This window comes from Pelobates fuscus, chromosome 8, assembly GCF_036172605.1.
Source record: "Pelobates fuscus isolate aPelFus1 chromosome 8, aPelFus1.pri, whole genome shotgun sequence".
Lineage (NCBI taxonomy): Eukaryota > Metazoa > Chordata > Amphibia > Anura > Pelobatidae > Pelobates > Pelobates fuscus.
In genome coordinates, this window is record NC_086324.1 from 28898354 (window position 1) to 28912259 (window position 13906).

At 42.7% G+C, this 13906-nt stretch overlaps 1 protein-coding gene across 3 annotated transcripts in view; it reads left to right on the plus strand.

Annotated features, from left to right (window-relative positions):
- The window catches only part of GALNT13 (polypeptide N-acetylgalactosaminyltransferase 13), a 235298-nt gene that overhangs the window by 139967 nt on the left and 81425 nt on the right, over positions 1-13906 (plus strand). For all 3 annotated transcript variants that reach the window (XM_063429525.1, XM_063429523.1, XM_063429524.1), the window contains exons 3-4: positions 10884-11050; positions 11697-11904. In XM_063429525.1, coding sequence (XP_063285595.1) covers positions 10884-11050; positions 11697-11904 — 375 coding nt within the window. The remainder of the gene's footprint in view (positions 1-10883; positions 11051-11696; positions 11905-13906) is intronic.

A 13906-nucleotide genomic window follows, 5' to 3' on the forward strand; every position in this document is an offset into this window, starting at 1 on the left:
TCAGGGATCATTAGGATAGGTGTCAATCCATATCTGCCAAGTGACCCTATGTAGGGGGAACAGTCTCTATTCTGCTCTGTGTCAGTGTGTATCAGGGCTGGGCTTTGAGGACAGGTGTCAATGTTAGGTGATTTCTGCCCTTTATGGATTAAAAGCAGACTCTGCATCAACTGTGCAATTTTCCATGGGAGTTTTGCCATGGATCCCCCTCCGGCATGCCACAGTCCAGGTGTTAGTCCCCTTGAAACAACTTTTCCATCACTTTTGTGGCCAGAAAGAGTCCCTGTTGTTTTTAAAATTCGCCTGCCCATTGAAGTCAATGGCGGTTCGCCCGGTTCGCCGGTTCGCGAACATTTGCGGAAGTTCGCGTTCGCCGTTCGCGAACCGAAAATTCCGGGTTCGCGACAACACTAGCCCTGAAAAATGAAATGAAAGTGACTTTGAAAGAGATCTATGGTGGTAAGAGATTGACAGAGTTAATAGCACACTTTTCAAAGTCCATTAAGCAGGTGAAATGTGTTATATTATTTACAAAGAGCATGTTCTTCCACTTCGGATTTGTACTTCAGTAAAGAACATTTTTATATATTATTCAGATTGCTCATTAATTAACACCCATTAGGTTGATAAACTTGAGAAATACCATGATGCTCTCAGTTGCTAGAAGACTTTTCAAGAGAGAAGTTGTTTCCAACGATACAAGAAGGACTGTATGATGCTCTCACTTACTTTATAATGTATATTACCACCATCTTGCTATTTAAGAAAGTGAACACTATTAATGTAGGCTGCGCTATTAAACCCTTGATAGGTGAAATATAATGGAGCATGGGCCAAGAGGCTTAAGGAGACATTTGCTGCTGACGTGCTTTATTTGTTAAGAGAGTGTGCTTTTTTTAAAATCAGATTTGAATAGAAATGGTCGTATTTATAAGTTAAAGTTGTTACACCCTCTTTAGAGACATGCAATTGCCCAGAGCACCTGTCTTGCAAAATCTTCTCATTGAGCTGCACTAGGAAATCTGTGATTGGAGAGTCACATAAAGTCACGGCTAGGAAAGAAGGGTACGGCTTGCAAAGGCTGCAGACAAGATATCTGCAGCTTTTGAAAGCTGTTTTTAGATATATTCCAATGAAAATATTGCGTAATTAAATGCATGCACATTTTCAATTGGGCATATCTACTAAATCAAGATTATTTTTTAAAAACTTATTTTAGTTAGTGGAGTGTCCTTTAAATGACAGATTTATTACCTTTCACAGAGGTGGAAGATGGCTGGTTTTGCATTCCTGTGCTGTGGACCCAGGAATCCTTAGCAAGCATCTATTAGAAGAAAAATAAGCACTTTGCTTACTTAGTGAAGAAAAGACAGACTGTCTGGTTTGGACTCTCTTACCGGCTTAACTCAAGTTAACCAGTTGCAATAGCAATTTTTGTGACCCTGGTAGTTCCACCAGTACATTGGAAATGCAGATAATTAGTTCAATATTAGACTTTTGTGTGGCAGAAAAAAGTTTTTTGTCCAAATCACTTCTGCCAAAAATTTAAAAAGATTTGAGAAAACATATCAGACAAACCAAAAAGGTGCAAATTCTGGGCCAATCAGTGTACTGCAAAATATATACCCAATATGAATTTTAGATATATTTTTTAGAGTACACCGATTGGCAGATTTTCCCAACATTTGGTTCACTTTGGTTAATTTAAATTGAGGAAGAAATAACTAATAGTGGGAAAAAGAGAAAAAGCCCATATATTATACATTTGCTCACTTTTCACATGACCTGTGAATAAAATCAACATTTAGTGACTGTCACCCATCCATCGATCATCTTTTTCCCAATCAAGCATCTCTTTTTTGGTGCCACAGGTAGTGATGTCCCGAACAGTTCGCTGGCGAATAGTTCCTGGCGAACATAGCTTGTTCGCGTTCACCACGGATGGCGAACATATGCGAAGTTCGGTCCGCCCCCTATTCGTCATCATTGAGTAAACTTTGACCCTGTACCTCACAGTCAGCAGACACATTCCAGCCAATCAGCAGCAGACCCTCCCTCCCAGATCCTCCCACCTCCTAGACAGCATACAATTTAGATTAATTCTGAAGCTGCATTCTTTTTTTTTGTATTATTTTTTATTTTATTTTTAGATAGAAGTGTGTTATATTTGAGCATGCTAGGCTGAACGTGCGTATATCATGGCTAGTTGCACTGAGGGTATGAGTATATAGCAGTACATTGTTGTGAAAGATGGCTGTCATGTTTAGGGTGTAGCTTGCACGTCAGAGGCGGCTCTCTAATTAGGCAGTTTAGGCAGCCGCCTAAGGTCTCGCGCTGGCTGGGGCCTCGCGGCCGCCTAAACTGCCTGTGGGCAGACTGTGTCAGGTCCTCGATCACTGACTGAGGACCTGACACCAGGAGGGGGCCTGGCGGCTTGCCCGGTATGCCGCCGGGTGCGAGGCCCCTCCTGGCTTCCCGGCCAGCCACCGCAGCCACCGGTCTGCAGCTCCGCAGTGAGCAGAGCTGCAGACCATGTGTCTCGCGAAAACCTGCCAATCAGAGCATTGCCGTGGGTTACCACGGCAACGCTCTGATGGTCTCATGAGATTACATGGTCTGCAGCTCTGCGGAGCTGCAGACCGGGAGCAGTGGCCACCGGACCACCAGGGAGCCCACTGGACCACCATGGACTAAAGGTAGGCTCTCTCACCCCCCACCACACTCAGCCTCATCACCCTCCCTGCCACCCTAAGCCAGCCTCACCACCCTCCCCACCACCCTCAGCTTCACCACCCTCCCCACCACCCTCAGCCTCCACACCCTCCCTACCACCCTCAGCCTCACCACCCTCCCCACCACCCTCAGCCTCCCTACCACCCTCAGCCTCCCCACCACCCTCAGCCTCACCACCCTCAGCCTGCCTACCACCTTCAGCCTCACCACCCTCAGACTCACCACCCTCCCCACCTCCCCACCACCCTCAGCACCCCACAACCCTCAGCCTCAGCACCCCCACCACCCTCAGCCTCAGCACCCCCCACCACCCTCAGCCTCACCACCCCCACCACCCTCAGCCTCCCCACCCTCCCCAATACCCTCAGCCTCACCACCCTCCCCACCACCCTCAGCCTCACCACCCTCCCCACCACCCTCAGCCTCCCTACCACCCTCAGCCTCCCCACCCTCCCCACCACCCTCAGCCTCACCACCCTCAGCCTGCCTACCACCTTCAGCCTCACCACCCTCAGCCTCACCACCCTCCCCACCTCCCCACCACCCTCAGCACCCCACAACCCTCAGCCTCAGCACCCCCACCACCCTCAGCCTCAGCACCCCCCACCACCCTAAGCCTCACCACCCCCACCACCCTCAGCCTCCCCACCCTCCCCAATACCCTCAGCCTCACCACCCTCCCCACCACCCTCAGCCTCACCCCCTCACCACCCTCAGCCTCACCACCCTACCAGCCTCAGCACCCCCACCACCCTCAGCCTCAGCACTCCCCACCACCCTAAGCCTCAGCACCCTCAGCCTCACCACCACCCTCAGGCTCACCACCCCCCACCACCCTCAGCCTCACCACCCCCCACCACCCTCAGCCTCACCACCCCACCACCGTCAGCATCACCCTCCCTCACCACCCTCAGCATCACCCTCCCTCACCACCCTCAGCATCACCACCCTCACAACCCTCAGCCTCACCCCCATCAGCCTCACCCTCCTCAGCCTCACCCACTCACCACCCTCAGCCTCACCCCCTCACCACCCTCGCCATCAACCCCCCTCCTTCTCACATCACACCCCTCCTTCTCACATCACATCACCCCCCCTCACTCTCACATCACCCCCTCACTCTCACATCACCCCCTTACTCTCACATCACCCCCCCACTCTCACATCAACCCCCCCTCACTCTCACATCAACCCCCCTCACTCTCACATCAACCCCCCTCCTTCTCACATCACCCCCCTCCTTCTCACATCACCCCCGCTCACTCTCACCATCACCCCGCTCTCCCTCTCACCATCACCCCCCTTTCCCTCTCACCATCACCCCCCTCACACCATCACCCGCCATACACACAACACACTTCAGTCTTAGACAAAAACGCAAACATGCTCACAGAGACATACATTCTCACACACAAGGATACTCTCTGTCAGACACACTCTCAGGCACATACACAGGTAAACTGTGCATCAATGTGTATATGTGACACTTTTTTGTTAGTGGGGCCTCATGTTTGAGTTTCACCCAAGGCCTCATAAAGTCTGGAGCCGCCTCTGTTGCACGTTATCAACTGTGTATTTATATCAGCAGCTCCACCACTAGTTATAAATCAAGTGTGAGTCGACCCATGAGATAAGACTAGTGAATAACATAATACATGAAAGGTTAAGGTAAAGGCATGCAAGGAACTACGACAATAAACTCTTTAGGAGGTGAAATAATGACATGTTTAAATGCTTGCTGCTTTACTATTAGTTAATGTGCAGAGAGCAGTTCATGTGATCAAAGGCATGGTGTGGAGGATCGGCTATAGTGGGACATGCTTGGCAGGCTGCTGTTTACTGCTTGTGCTCATCCGATCCTTTCTGGGCGCCAGGTGCAGACCATGGGAGTCCCTGATACCTGGAACAACAAAGGCAAGTCTCTGGCTGAGTGCCGGGTTCGCGGCTTGAGGTGGTGGAAGCTTGTTTTGTTGGGTGGTCGGATCTGTCCCAGTGGTGCTTCACGTCCGGTGCGGGATTGTGGTGGCTTAAGGTGGAGGCAAGTGCTTGACGTGGGGCAGGCTCTGCATTTCTGTTTGTGCCTCCGGTTCCGTCTTCGACGCCTTTTGCGTTGGTGGATTTTAATGGGGACTGCTTCGCTTAGCTGTGGTGGAGCTTGTTGGGGTCATGGTAGTGCTGTGCTGGTACCAGGAGGACACGTGGCTGCCACCATATTGGGAGAGTCGCAGATGAGTATGTCAGCCTGGGCGGCTGTGCTCTGTGCGTCCATTAGCTCCAGACAGCCTCTCAGGGGTGGACCGGGATAACCCCCACCGGTCCGAGGGGGGGTAACAGAGCTCCTACCGGGAAGTAGCTGCTCCTAGGCATCCCAGGATCGGGAGATCGGCCGCCTCTCCCGCCCGGTGAGCACCAGGCCACACTTGTCACATGGAGGTAAGTAAGACTGTCGAGTTGATGACCGCTAATAAGCATGTCGGGTCGGTCAGGTAGGAGCAACATTGCTGGGTCATCCCCTTCTGGGGTGAAATTCGCTTGTTGATAGCTGCTTAAAGTGAGATATTGAGGGAGCTCACACGAAGTGCGTTTTTCCTCCATGACAGCTAGGCCCCGCCCCCCGGAAGCTGCATTCTTAGTGAGAGGAGGGACAGTGTAGCTGCTGCTGATTTAATAGGGAAATCAATAGCTAGGCTAGTGTATTCAGTGTCCACTACAGTCCTGAAGGACTCATCTGATCTCTGCTGTAAGGACCGCACCCCAAAAAGCCCTTTTTAGGGCTAGAACATCAGTCTGCTTTTTTTTTTGTGTAATCTAATTGCAGTTGCCTGCCTGCCAGCGTGTGTGTCAGGCTCACAGCGTATACTGTGCCCACTTGCCCAGTGCCACCACTCATATCTGGTGTCACAATAGCTTGCATTTAAAAAAAAAACAACTTTTTTGACTGTAATATAATAGCAGTCAGTTTCCTTCACACGTATGTGTTTCAGGGCCTGCCAGGGAACAGTGTCACACCAGTGCAACTTATATCTGGTGTAACAATAGTGTACATTAAAAAAAAAACTAGAAATTTGACTGTGAAATAATAGCAGTCAGTTTCCTTCACACGTGTGCGTTTCAGGGCTTGCCAGGGCACAGTGTCACACCAGTGCAACTCATATCTGGTGTAACAGTAGTGTACATTTAAAAAAAAAATACAGGGGGCTTGTTGTCACCTTTCGGGGACCCTTGGTGTTGAACATGGCTGGGTGGAGGAAGAGACCTTTAATGACATCAGTGAGGACAAGGAACGGGACATGGCTAGCTTGGTATCCAACCTTGTGCAAATAGGGAGTTTGCGGTTGTGCAAATGGACTGTTTGTGGTTGTTTGCAGTGCGTTAAACGGGGAGTTCGGTCTGTCACTGTGAAGCGGGCGTAACCCTTACACTACCTGATCGATACAACATCATACCTGATGTTTTAAAGCACGTTATTCCAAACACTTTAGGAATGTTAGGTGATTTATTCCCTTTATGGATTAAAACCAGACTCTGCATCAACTATGTAATTTTCCATGGGAGTTTTGCCATGGATCCCCCTCCGGCATGCCACAGTCCAGGTGTTAGTCCCCTTGAAACAACTTTTCCATCACTATTGTGGCCAGAAAGAGTCCCTGTGGGTTTTAAAATTCGCCTGCCTATTGAAGTCTATGGCAGTTCGCCAGGTTCGCCCGTTTGCGAACATTTGCGGTAGTTCGCGTTCGCCGTTTGCGAACAGAAAATTTTATGTTCGCAACATCACTAGCCACAGGCAGAATTCATAATCTTAAATCAAAACGAACATTCTCAGCCTTTATTTGGTTTGTCATTCTGCTGGATTTTGTCTCTTGAATTCGCACAATCTCCCTATTGGCTCAAATTTGGATAAATTGCAGTTTGTAAGAAAATGAATCACCAAGTTATTCAATATACATGTAAGGGTGATTTCCTGGAGTTCAGGGATAACAAAGTGTGCTACAAAATTATTTGCATGGCTTTTTGAGGCTGACACCATTTATTGTTTAATACTATTTGATTAAATGTTCTTTCTGTATTTTGAATTGTTTATTTTTTTTGTACAACTGTTTCAAGAGTGTTTATTCTGGAACCACACAAAAAAATTAACAGTCATTAATGTGTTTAATAAAAGAGCTATTTTACATTCGATATATTTTATAAAAAACACCTATCTATTGACTTGTATTTTTTGTATTTTAAGTGATGTGATTTGCCTTATTATTACATAACTGTTTATATTTTAACAAACATAAAATCCTAATGTTATACTGGTCCTGTTATTTACAAACGTCTGGATGATGAGTTCTGCTTCACACAAACATGTAATCTGCTCATTGTTGTTGTAAAGTCAATAGCAAATGCAGGGATTAAAAGGTATTCTTACTTGATGGCTGCGTCTGGATTAGTTCTGTAAGATGTGTGTGCATCTTTGCGCATCACACAATAAACACCCAGTTTAATTCTAGAGTATTATGCGTACACTCAGAGGTGTTTCCAAGTATGTATTTATCAATATATCTTGGATGCCTGTGAATACATTCACAGTTCCCTTAGTTTCATTGTGATTACAGGAATAATTAGAAATGTATTGAATTATAACATAATCTATTTTCTATTGTGACAAAGATATTTCAAAATGCTGAGCTTTAAGGATCAATGTTTTATTTAATAAAGGGAGCAACTATTAAAAGTTTGCAGTTCTAAAATAATTAGTTTGGTAAAAATGATATTAAAGGAACACTATAGGGTCAGGAACACAAACATGTATTCCATATAGTCTTAAAAACATATAGTGTTAAAAACACCAAACACCATCTAGCCCCCACGGCTCCCCTTCCCCTCCTAAATATAGTAAAATCTTACTTATTTTCAAGTCTGCAGCTGCTGGCTCTGCTCCCGATCTACCTGCTTGGCTGATAATCAGAAGTGATTCTGTGAGCCAATAACAATGCGTTCACATAAGATTGGCTCAGCTTGTCAAGAAGGCAGATCAGGGGCAGAGCCAGCACAAGCCAAAGACATCCCTGGCCAATTAGCATCTCCTCATAGAGATGCATTGAATCAATGCATCTCTATGAGAAAAGTTCAGTGTCTGCATGCAGAGGGTGGAGACACTGGATGTCAGTAACACTGTGCAGCACTGCCCCAGAAAGCACCTCTAGTAGCCATATGAGGAGTGGCCAGTGGAGGTATCACTAGGCTGTAATGTAAACACAGCATTTTCTCTGAAAAAGCAGTGTTTACTGCTGAAGGGAATGATTATTATATCCACCAGAACAAATACAACTAGAAAAGCTACAATTTCTGGGGAAATTGTGAAGTGTTCTTGCCTCCACCAGTAGTATACAACTGGAGTGGGCGGAGTAACTGTTATTATTTATTTATATAGCACATTTAATTGCAACGCTGTTGCACAGTTACATTAAAACATACAGTTATAAAAACATTAGCAGGTGCAAATGGCCCTGTCTATGACATCACTTGCTGCTGCAGCCTTGCACAGGTCAGAGTATTTTTGCGGTTGCCATCTTCAAATGGTCGTATTTTAAAAACTATAAATCCTACAGTGAAGAGCTTTATATTGTGAGAATCACAAGACCCAGACCTACATTTTGATGTATAGTATGTCTCTGAGATATTAACAAGGAAGGCACAGTCGCAGTTTAGAAATTGCCCTTCAAATGTGAGCTTTGCAGAGTGGCGTTTCAATGAATGTCAATGGACTGCGTGAGTTGCAAACAAATGGTCATATTGCGAAAACAATCAGGACTATGGCTTAGCCGTGGACATTTTTAGTGGCAGCAGGGATAGCTGAACGTTTTGATATAAGATTTGTGTAGGTGGGACTGAAAATGAGGGAGTGGTGGCAGTTTAGAAATCATGTCCTGATTTTTCAGCTTTTGCCAGCTCCCACTCTAGCTTTGCTATTCATTCCTATGGGACAAATTTCGCCACAAGAACGACGATATTCCGTGAACCATTCGGCGAAACGTTCCACAAAGTAATAGCAATCCGATCGGGAACAATCTGCACGTTTTGGTAAATTTTTGTCTATGTAGTGTAAAAACTGTGGGAGGAGTTAGGGTGGCAAATTTGGCTATAATAAGAATAAGAATAATAATAATAATAACTAGAAAAGCTACAATTTCTGGGGAAATTGTGTGAAGTGTTCTTGCCTCCATCAGTAGTCTACAACTAGAGTGGGCGGAGTAACTGTTAGTATTTATTTATATAGCACATTTAATTGCAATGTTGTTGCCCAAAGTGCTTCACAGTTACATTAAAACATCCAGTTATAAAAACATTAGCAGGTGTAAAAGGCTTTGTCTATGACATCACTTGCTGCTGCAGCCTGGCAAAGGTCAGAGTATTTTTGCGGTTGCCATCTTCAAACGGTCGTATTTTAAAAACTATAATTCCTACAGTGAAGAGCTTTATATTGTGAGAATCACAAGACCCAGACCTACATTTTGATGTATAGTATGTCTCTGAGATATTAACAATGAAGGCACAGTCGCAGTTTAGAAATTGCCCTTCAAATGTGAGCTTTGCAGAGTGGAGTTTCAATGAATGTCAATGGAAGGCGTGAGTTGCAAACAAATGGTCATATTGTGAAAACTATCAGGACTATGGCTTAGCCGTGGACATTTCTAGTGGCAGCAGGGATAGCTGAACGTTTTGATATAAGATTTGTGTAGGTGGGCCTGAAAATGAGGGAGTGGTGGCAGTTTAGAAATCATGTCCTGATTTTTCAGCTTTTGCCAGCTCCCACTCTAGCTTTGCCATTCATTCCTATGGGACAAATTTCGCCACAAGAACGACGATATTCCGAGAACCATTCGCCGAAACGTTCCACAAAGTAATAGCAATCCGATCGGGAACAATCTGTAAGTTTTGGTATATTTTTGTCTATGTAGTGTAAAAACTGTGGGAGGAGTTAGGGTGGCAAATTTGGCTATAATAATAATAATAATAATAATATATATGTGAGATAACATTAAGTGGTCTTGCTATGCAAGAACACTTAATACTAGAAAAGCTACAATTTCTGGGGAAATTGTGAAGTGTTCTTGCCTCCACCAGTAGTATACAACTGGAGTGGGCGGAGTAACTGTTATTTATTTATATAGCACATTTAATTGCAACGTTGTTGCACAGTTACATTAAAACATACAGTTATAAAAACATTAGCAGGTGCAAATGGCCCTGTCTATGACATCACTTGCTGCTGCAGCCTTGCACAGGTCAGAGTATTTTTGCGGTTGCCATCTTCAAACGGTCGTATTTTAAAAACTATAAATCCTACAGTGAAGAGCTTTATATTGTGAGAATCACAAGACCCAGACCTACATTTTGATGTATAGTATGTCTCTGAGATATTAACAAGGAAGGCACAGTCGCAGTTTAGAAATTGCCCTTCAAATGTGAGCTTTGCAGAGTGGCGTTTCAATGAATGTCAATGGACTGCGTGAGTTGCAAACAAATGGTCATATTGCGAAAACAATCAGGACTATGGCTTAGCCGTGGACATTTTTAGTGGCAGCAGGGATAGCTGAACGTTTTGATATAAGATTTGTGTAGGTGGGCTTGAAAATGAGGGAGTAGTGGCAGTTTAGAAATCATGTCCTGATTTTTCAGCTTTTGCCAGCTCCCACTCTAGCTTTGCCATTCATTCCTATGGGACAAATTTCGCAACAAGAACGACGATATTCCGAGAACCATTCCGCGAAATGTTCCACAAAGTAATAGCAACGCGATCGGGAACAATCTGCACGTTTTGGTAAATTTTTGTCTATGTAGTGTAAAAACTGTGGGAGGAGTTAGGGTGGCAAATTTGGCTATAATAAGAATAATAATAATAATAATATATATGTGAGATAACATTAAGTGGTCTTGCTATGCAAGAACACTTAAATATATATGTGAGATAACATTAAGTGGTCTTGCTATGCAAGAACACTTAATAAGCTGTAGTTGTTCTGGTGCCTAGTGCCCCTTTAAAGTACACTGCGGTACTTAGTATCAGTGAACTTATACAGTTACTCCACCTTGTAAAGCTATAACTATTAACTCTACACTGCTACTAACTGTACATTGCTGTTTTTTGTTTTTTTTGACAGATGTAAAACAAAAGTTTACCCAGATGAACTTCCCAACACAAGCATAGTCATTGTATTTCACAACGAAGCTTGGAGTACTCTGTTAAGGACTGTGCACAGTGTTATCAACCGTTCCCCACACCACCTCATATCGGAAATCATTCTGGTTGATGATGCAAGTGAAAGAGGTACAGTAGGATTTATTTTATCCATTGCAAGAATAGATTCTAACTATTGGTTTACAAGGATTACACTATCAAATACAGTAACAGTTTTATTAATAAATTAATAAATGTATAAATTTTATCAAAATGTGATTTAAAAAAAACCTAAATTGAACATTGCTTAAATATTGTCAGTGATATATAGTTCAGTAAGTGCCTTTAATATTTTATGTCCAAATAAATGATGCATTATGCTTTAGATAATTCAGTATGCTCTAATATAGAAAATTTGGAATTAGCCAATAAGGATTCAAATATCTGATGTATCTAATTTCAGTGATTAGATTCTCTATATTCTTTTTTTGGCGCTTTCTATACATTCCCTACAAGGGTGTGTTACCATGGTAGAATTAAACTGTGATGGTATAGAAGGTGAGTATTTTCAATACATTTTGAAACATTTCAACCTATATCCACTTTTGTTTTTGCTGCATAAACTTTCCACACTCCCCTTAATATGCCCCTGTATGAACCAAAATCCTATTTGATATTTAAGTATGAATTTCTAGATTTGTCAAAGAAAAATTCTATATAACATTTAAAATAAAAATAAACTATATAAAACATAATAAAGTGGGATTTCAATTTATTTTACTTGTATATTTCTTAGATTTCCTGAGAACACCATTAGAAAACTATGTTAAACATTTGGAAGTACCTGTGAAAATTTTACGAATGGAACAGAGATCGGGGCTCATTCGTGCACGTCTCAGGGGAGCAAAAGTGTCAAAAGGCCAGGTGATAACTTTTCTTGATGCTCATTGTGAATGTACAATTGGATGGTTGGAGCCTCTCCTGGCACGGATACATGAAGATAGGTAGGTAGACACAGAAACATATAATTTACTGAGGCTGCTGAAATTTTAGAGACTGATGTAGTACATGTATGCACATGCAAATACAGTATATAAGTATGTGCTTTAGCTAAATGGACATGGCATCTGCAAATGTATTTTTGACTAGATCGATTTCAGATTACAGTATAAAATAGAATTCATATATTGTGTTAGCAAACTGCCAGCAGGTTTCTGTGGTGACCTGTATGTATGTCTATGTCCAAGTGCATTAATTTGCTTGCACTCACTGAGGTAACACGATTAAGTATACACCTGAGGCAATCCACAGTGTTAAAATTTTCCTAAAATCACCCAAGGCTTTTAATGTCAATGATATTCTCATTTATACTGTAGCTATTATTATTACCAGCCTGTAGAGGAATTAATTTATCTGCCATAAGCCACTAGTTACTGATATAATGCCTGTAAATTTGCTCAAAATGTACTCTCTGCTTTCAGAGAGTGCAGGAAGTTTCAATAGCTCATATAATTCCTACAGTCAGGAAGGGGGTAGGAGAGAAAGAAATCTACAGCTTCACTGTTAGCATACCATTAGCATTCCAGAGATGAATAAAGATTGCCATGCAAGTTTGAAATGCCTATATTTTAGAAATATAGGATTTAACTTAATTTCTTGTATGTGGGCATTATGCACAAATGCAGACATTATATTTTGTTAATTATGTTGCCATTTTTAGTCACATTAACTCTATGGGAGAAAATAAATATTTTAGCTGTTATACTAACATTTTAAACAGCGTGGGAAATATTGCTTCATAGAGGACAAAAAAATGTGTACATTTACATAATTAAATTACATTTCTATACAAAGCAATTTTATTAACATAACATTGCTCTTTTATGATATGTTTATATGCTAGTTATGCATCCCTTGCTTCAAATATGTTTTATGCTAATATTTTTTTCAATTAAAAAGTGCTCAAATTTAAATTCGTATCAAGGACACTAATTCATAGACATGTTATATTACTCACATATTTTGGAAATGATGCTTACTTTTGTGAAAGCTCAAATAAAACACACATTGAAAAAAAAAGTGCTCAGTAGTAAAGGGGTTAAGTACAGCAGATACAAATAATAAGATATTTGTTTGAAGCACTAGATATACTCTGCACTTAAAGTTGTGGTCTCTTTGTATGATATTCACGTAGACAGAGGCTAAATGCTGTGTTTTAAAGATACGTTGAGATAGAGCTTGCAGTTAATAGTTAATTAAGTATCTTTGTATGATATTCGAATAGGTGGAGGCCCTGTGCTGCATCTCAAAGATATTGTGTAGTCTGAGCTAGCAGTTGAAACTTAATGCAGTCTCATTATATGATATTCAAATAGGAATTACATTGGTGTAGAAATTGAATTGTGTGTTGTATAATGACAGATGCATTTTAATATAAAATTATAAAAAGTGAGCTTAATAAAAATAAAAGTTATATAATGATTCAGCAATTAGTACTGTGCACTGATATTTTAACAGCTAGAAACGTAATTAAAGGGACTCTCCAATGCCAGGAAAACATATACGTTTTCCTGGCACTGCAAGACCTTGTTGTGTCGCTGTCCCTCCCACCCCCCCATCCCAAGTTGCTGAAGGGGAACCTCTTCAGTGACTTACCAGAGCCCAGCGCTGATGTCCCTTGGTGCCAACTCTCCTCCCCCACCGACATCAGTCAATGGGGGTGACCCAATGCGCATGCGTGGCAATGGCCACACACATGCATTAGACCTCCCCACAGGAAAGCTATTTTCAATGCTTTCCTATGGGAATTACGGCGACGCTGGAGGTCCTCACATAGCGTGAGGATGTCCTGTGTCATTTAAAACACTTTTCGTGTTCTAAGAACATGGAAGTCCCTCTAGTGGCTGTCTGATAGACAGCCACTAGAGGAGGACTTAACCCTGCAAGGTAATTATTACAGTATATAAAAACTGCAATAATTATACTTGCAGGGTTAAGGGTGGTGGG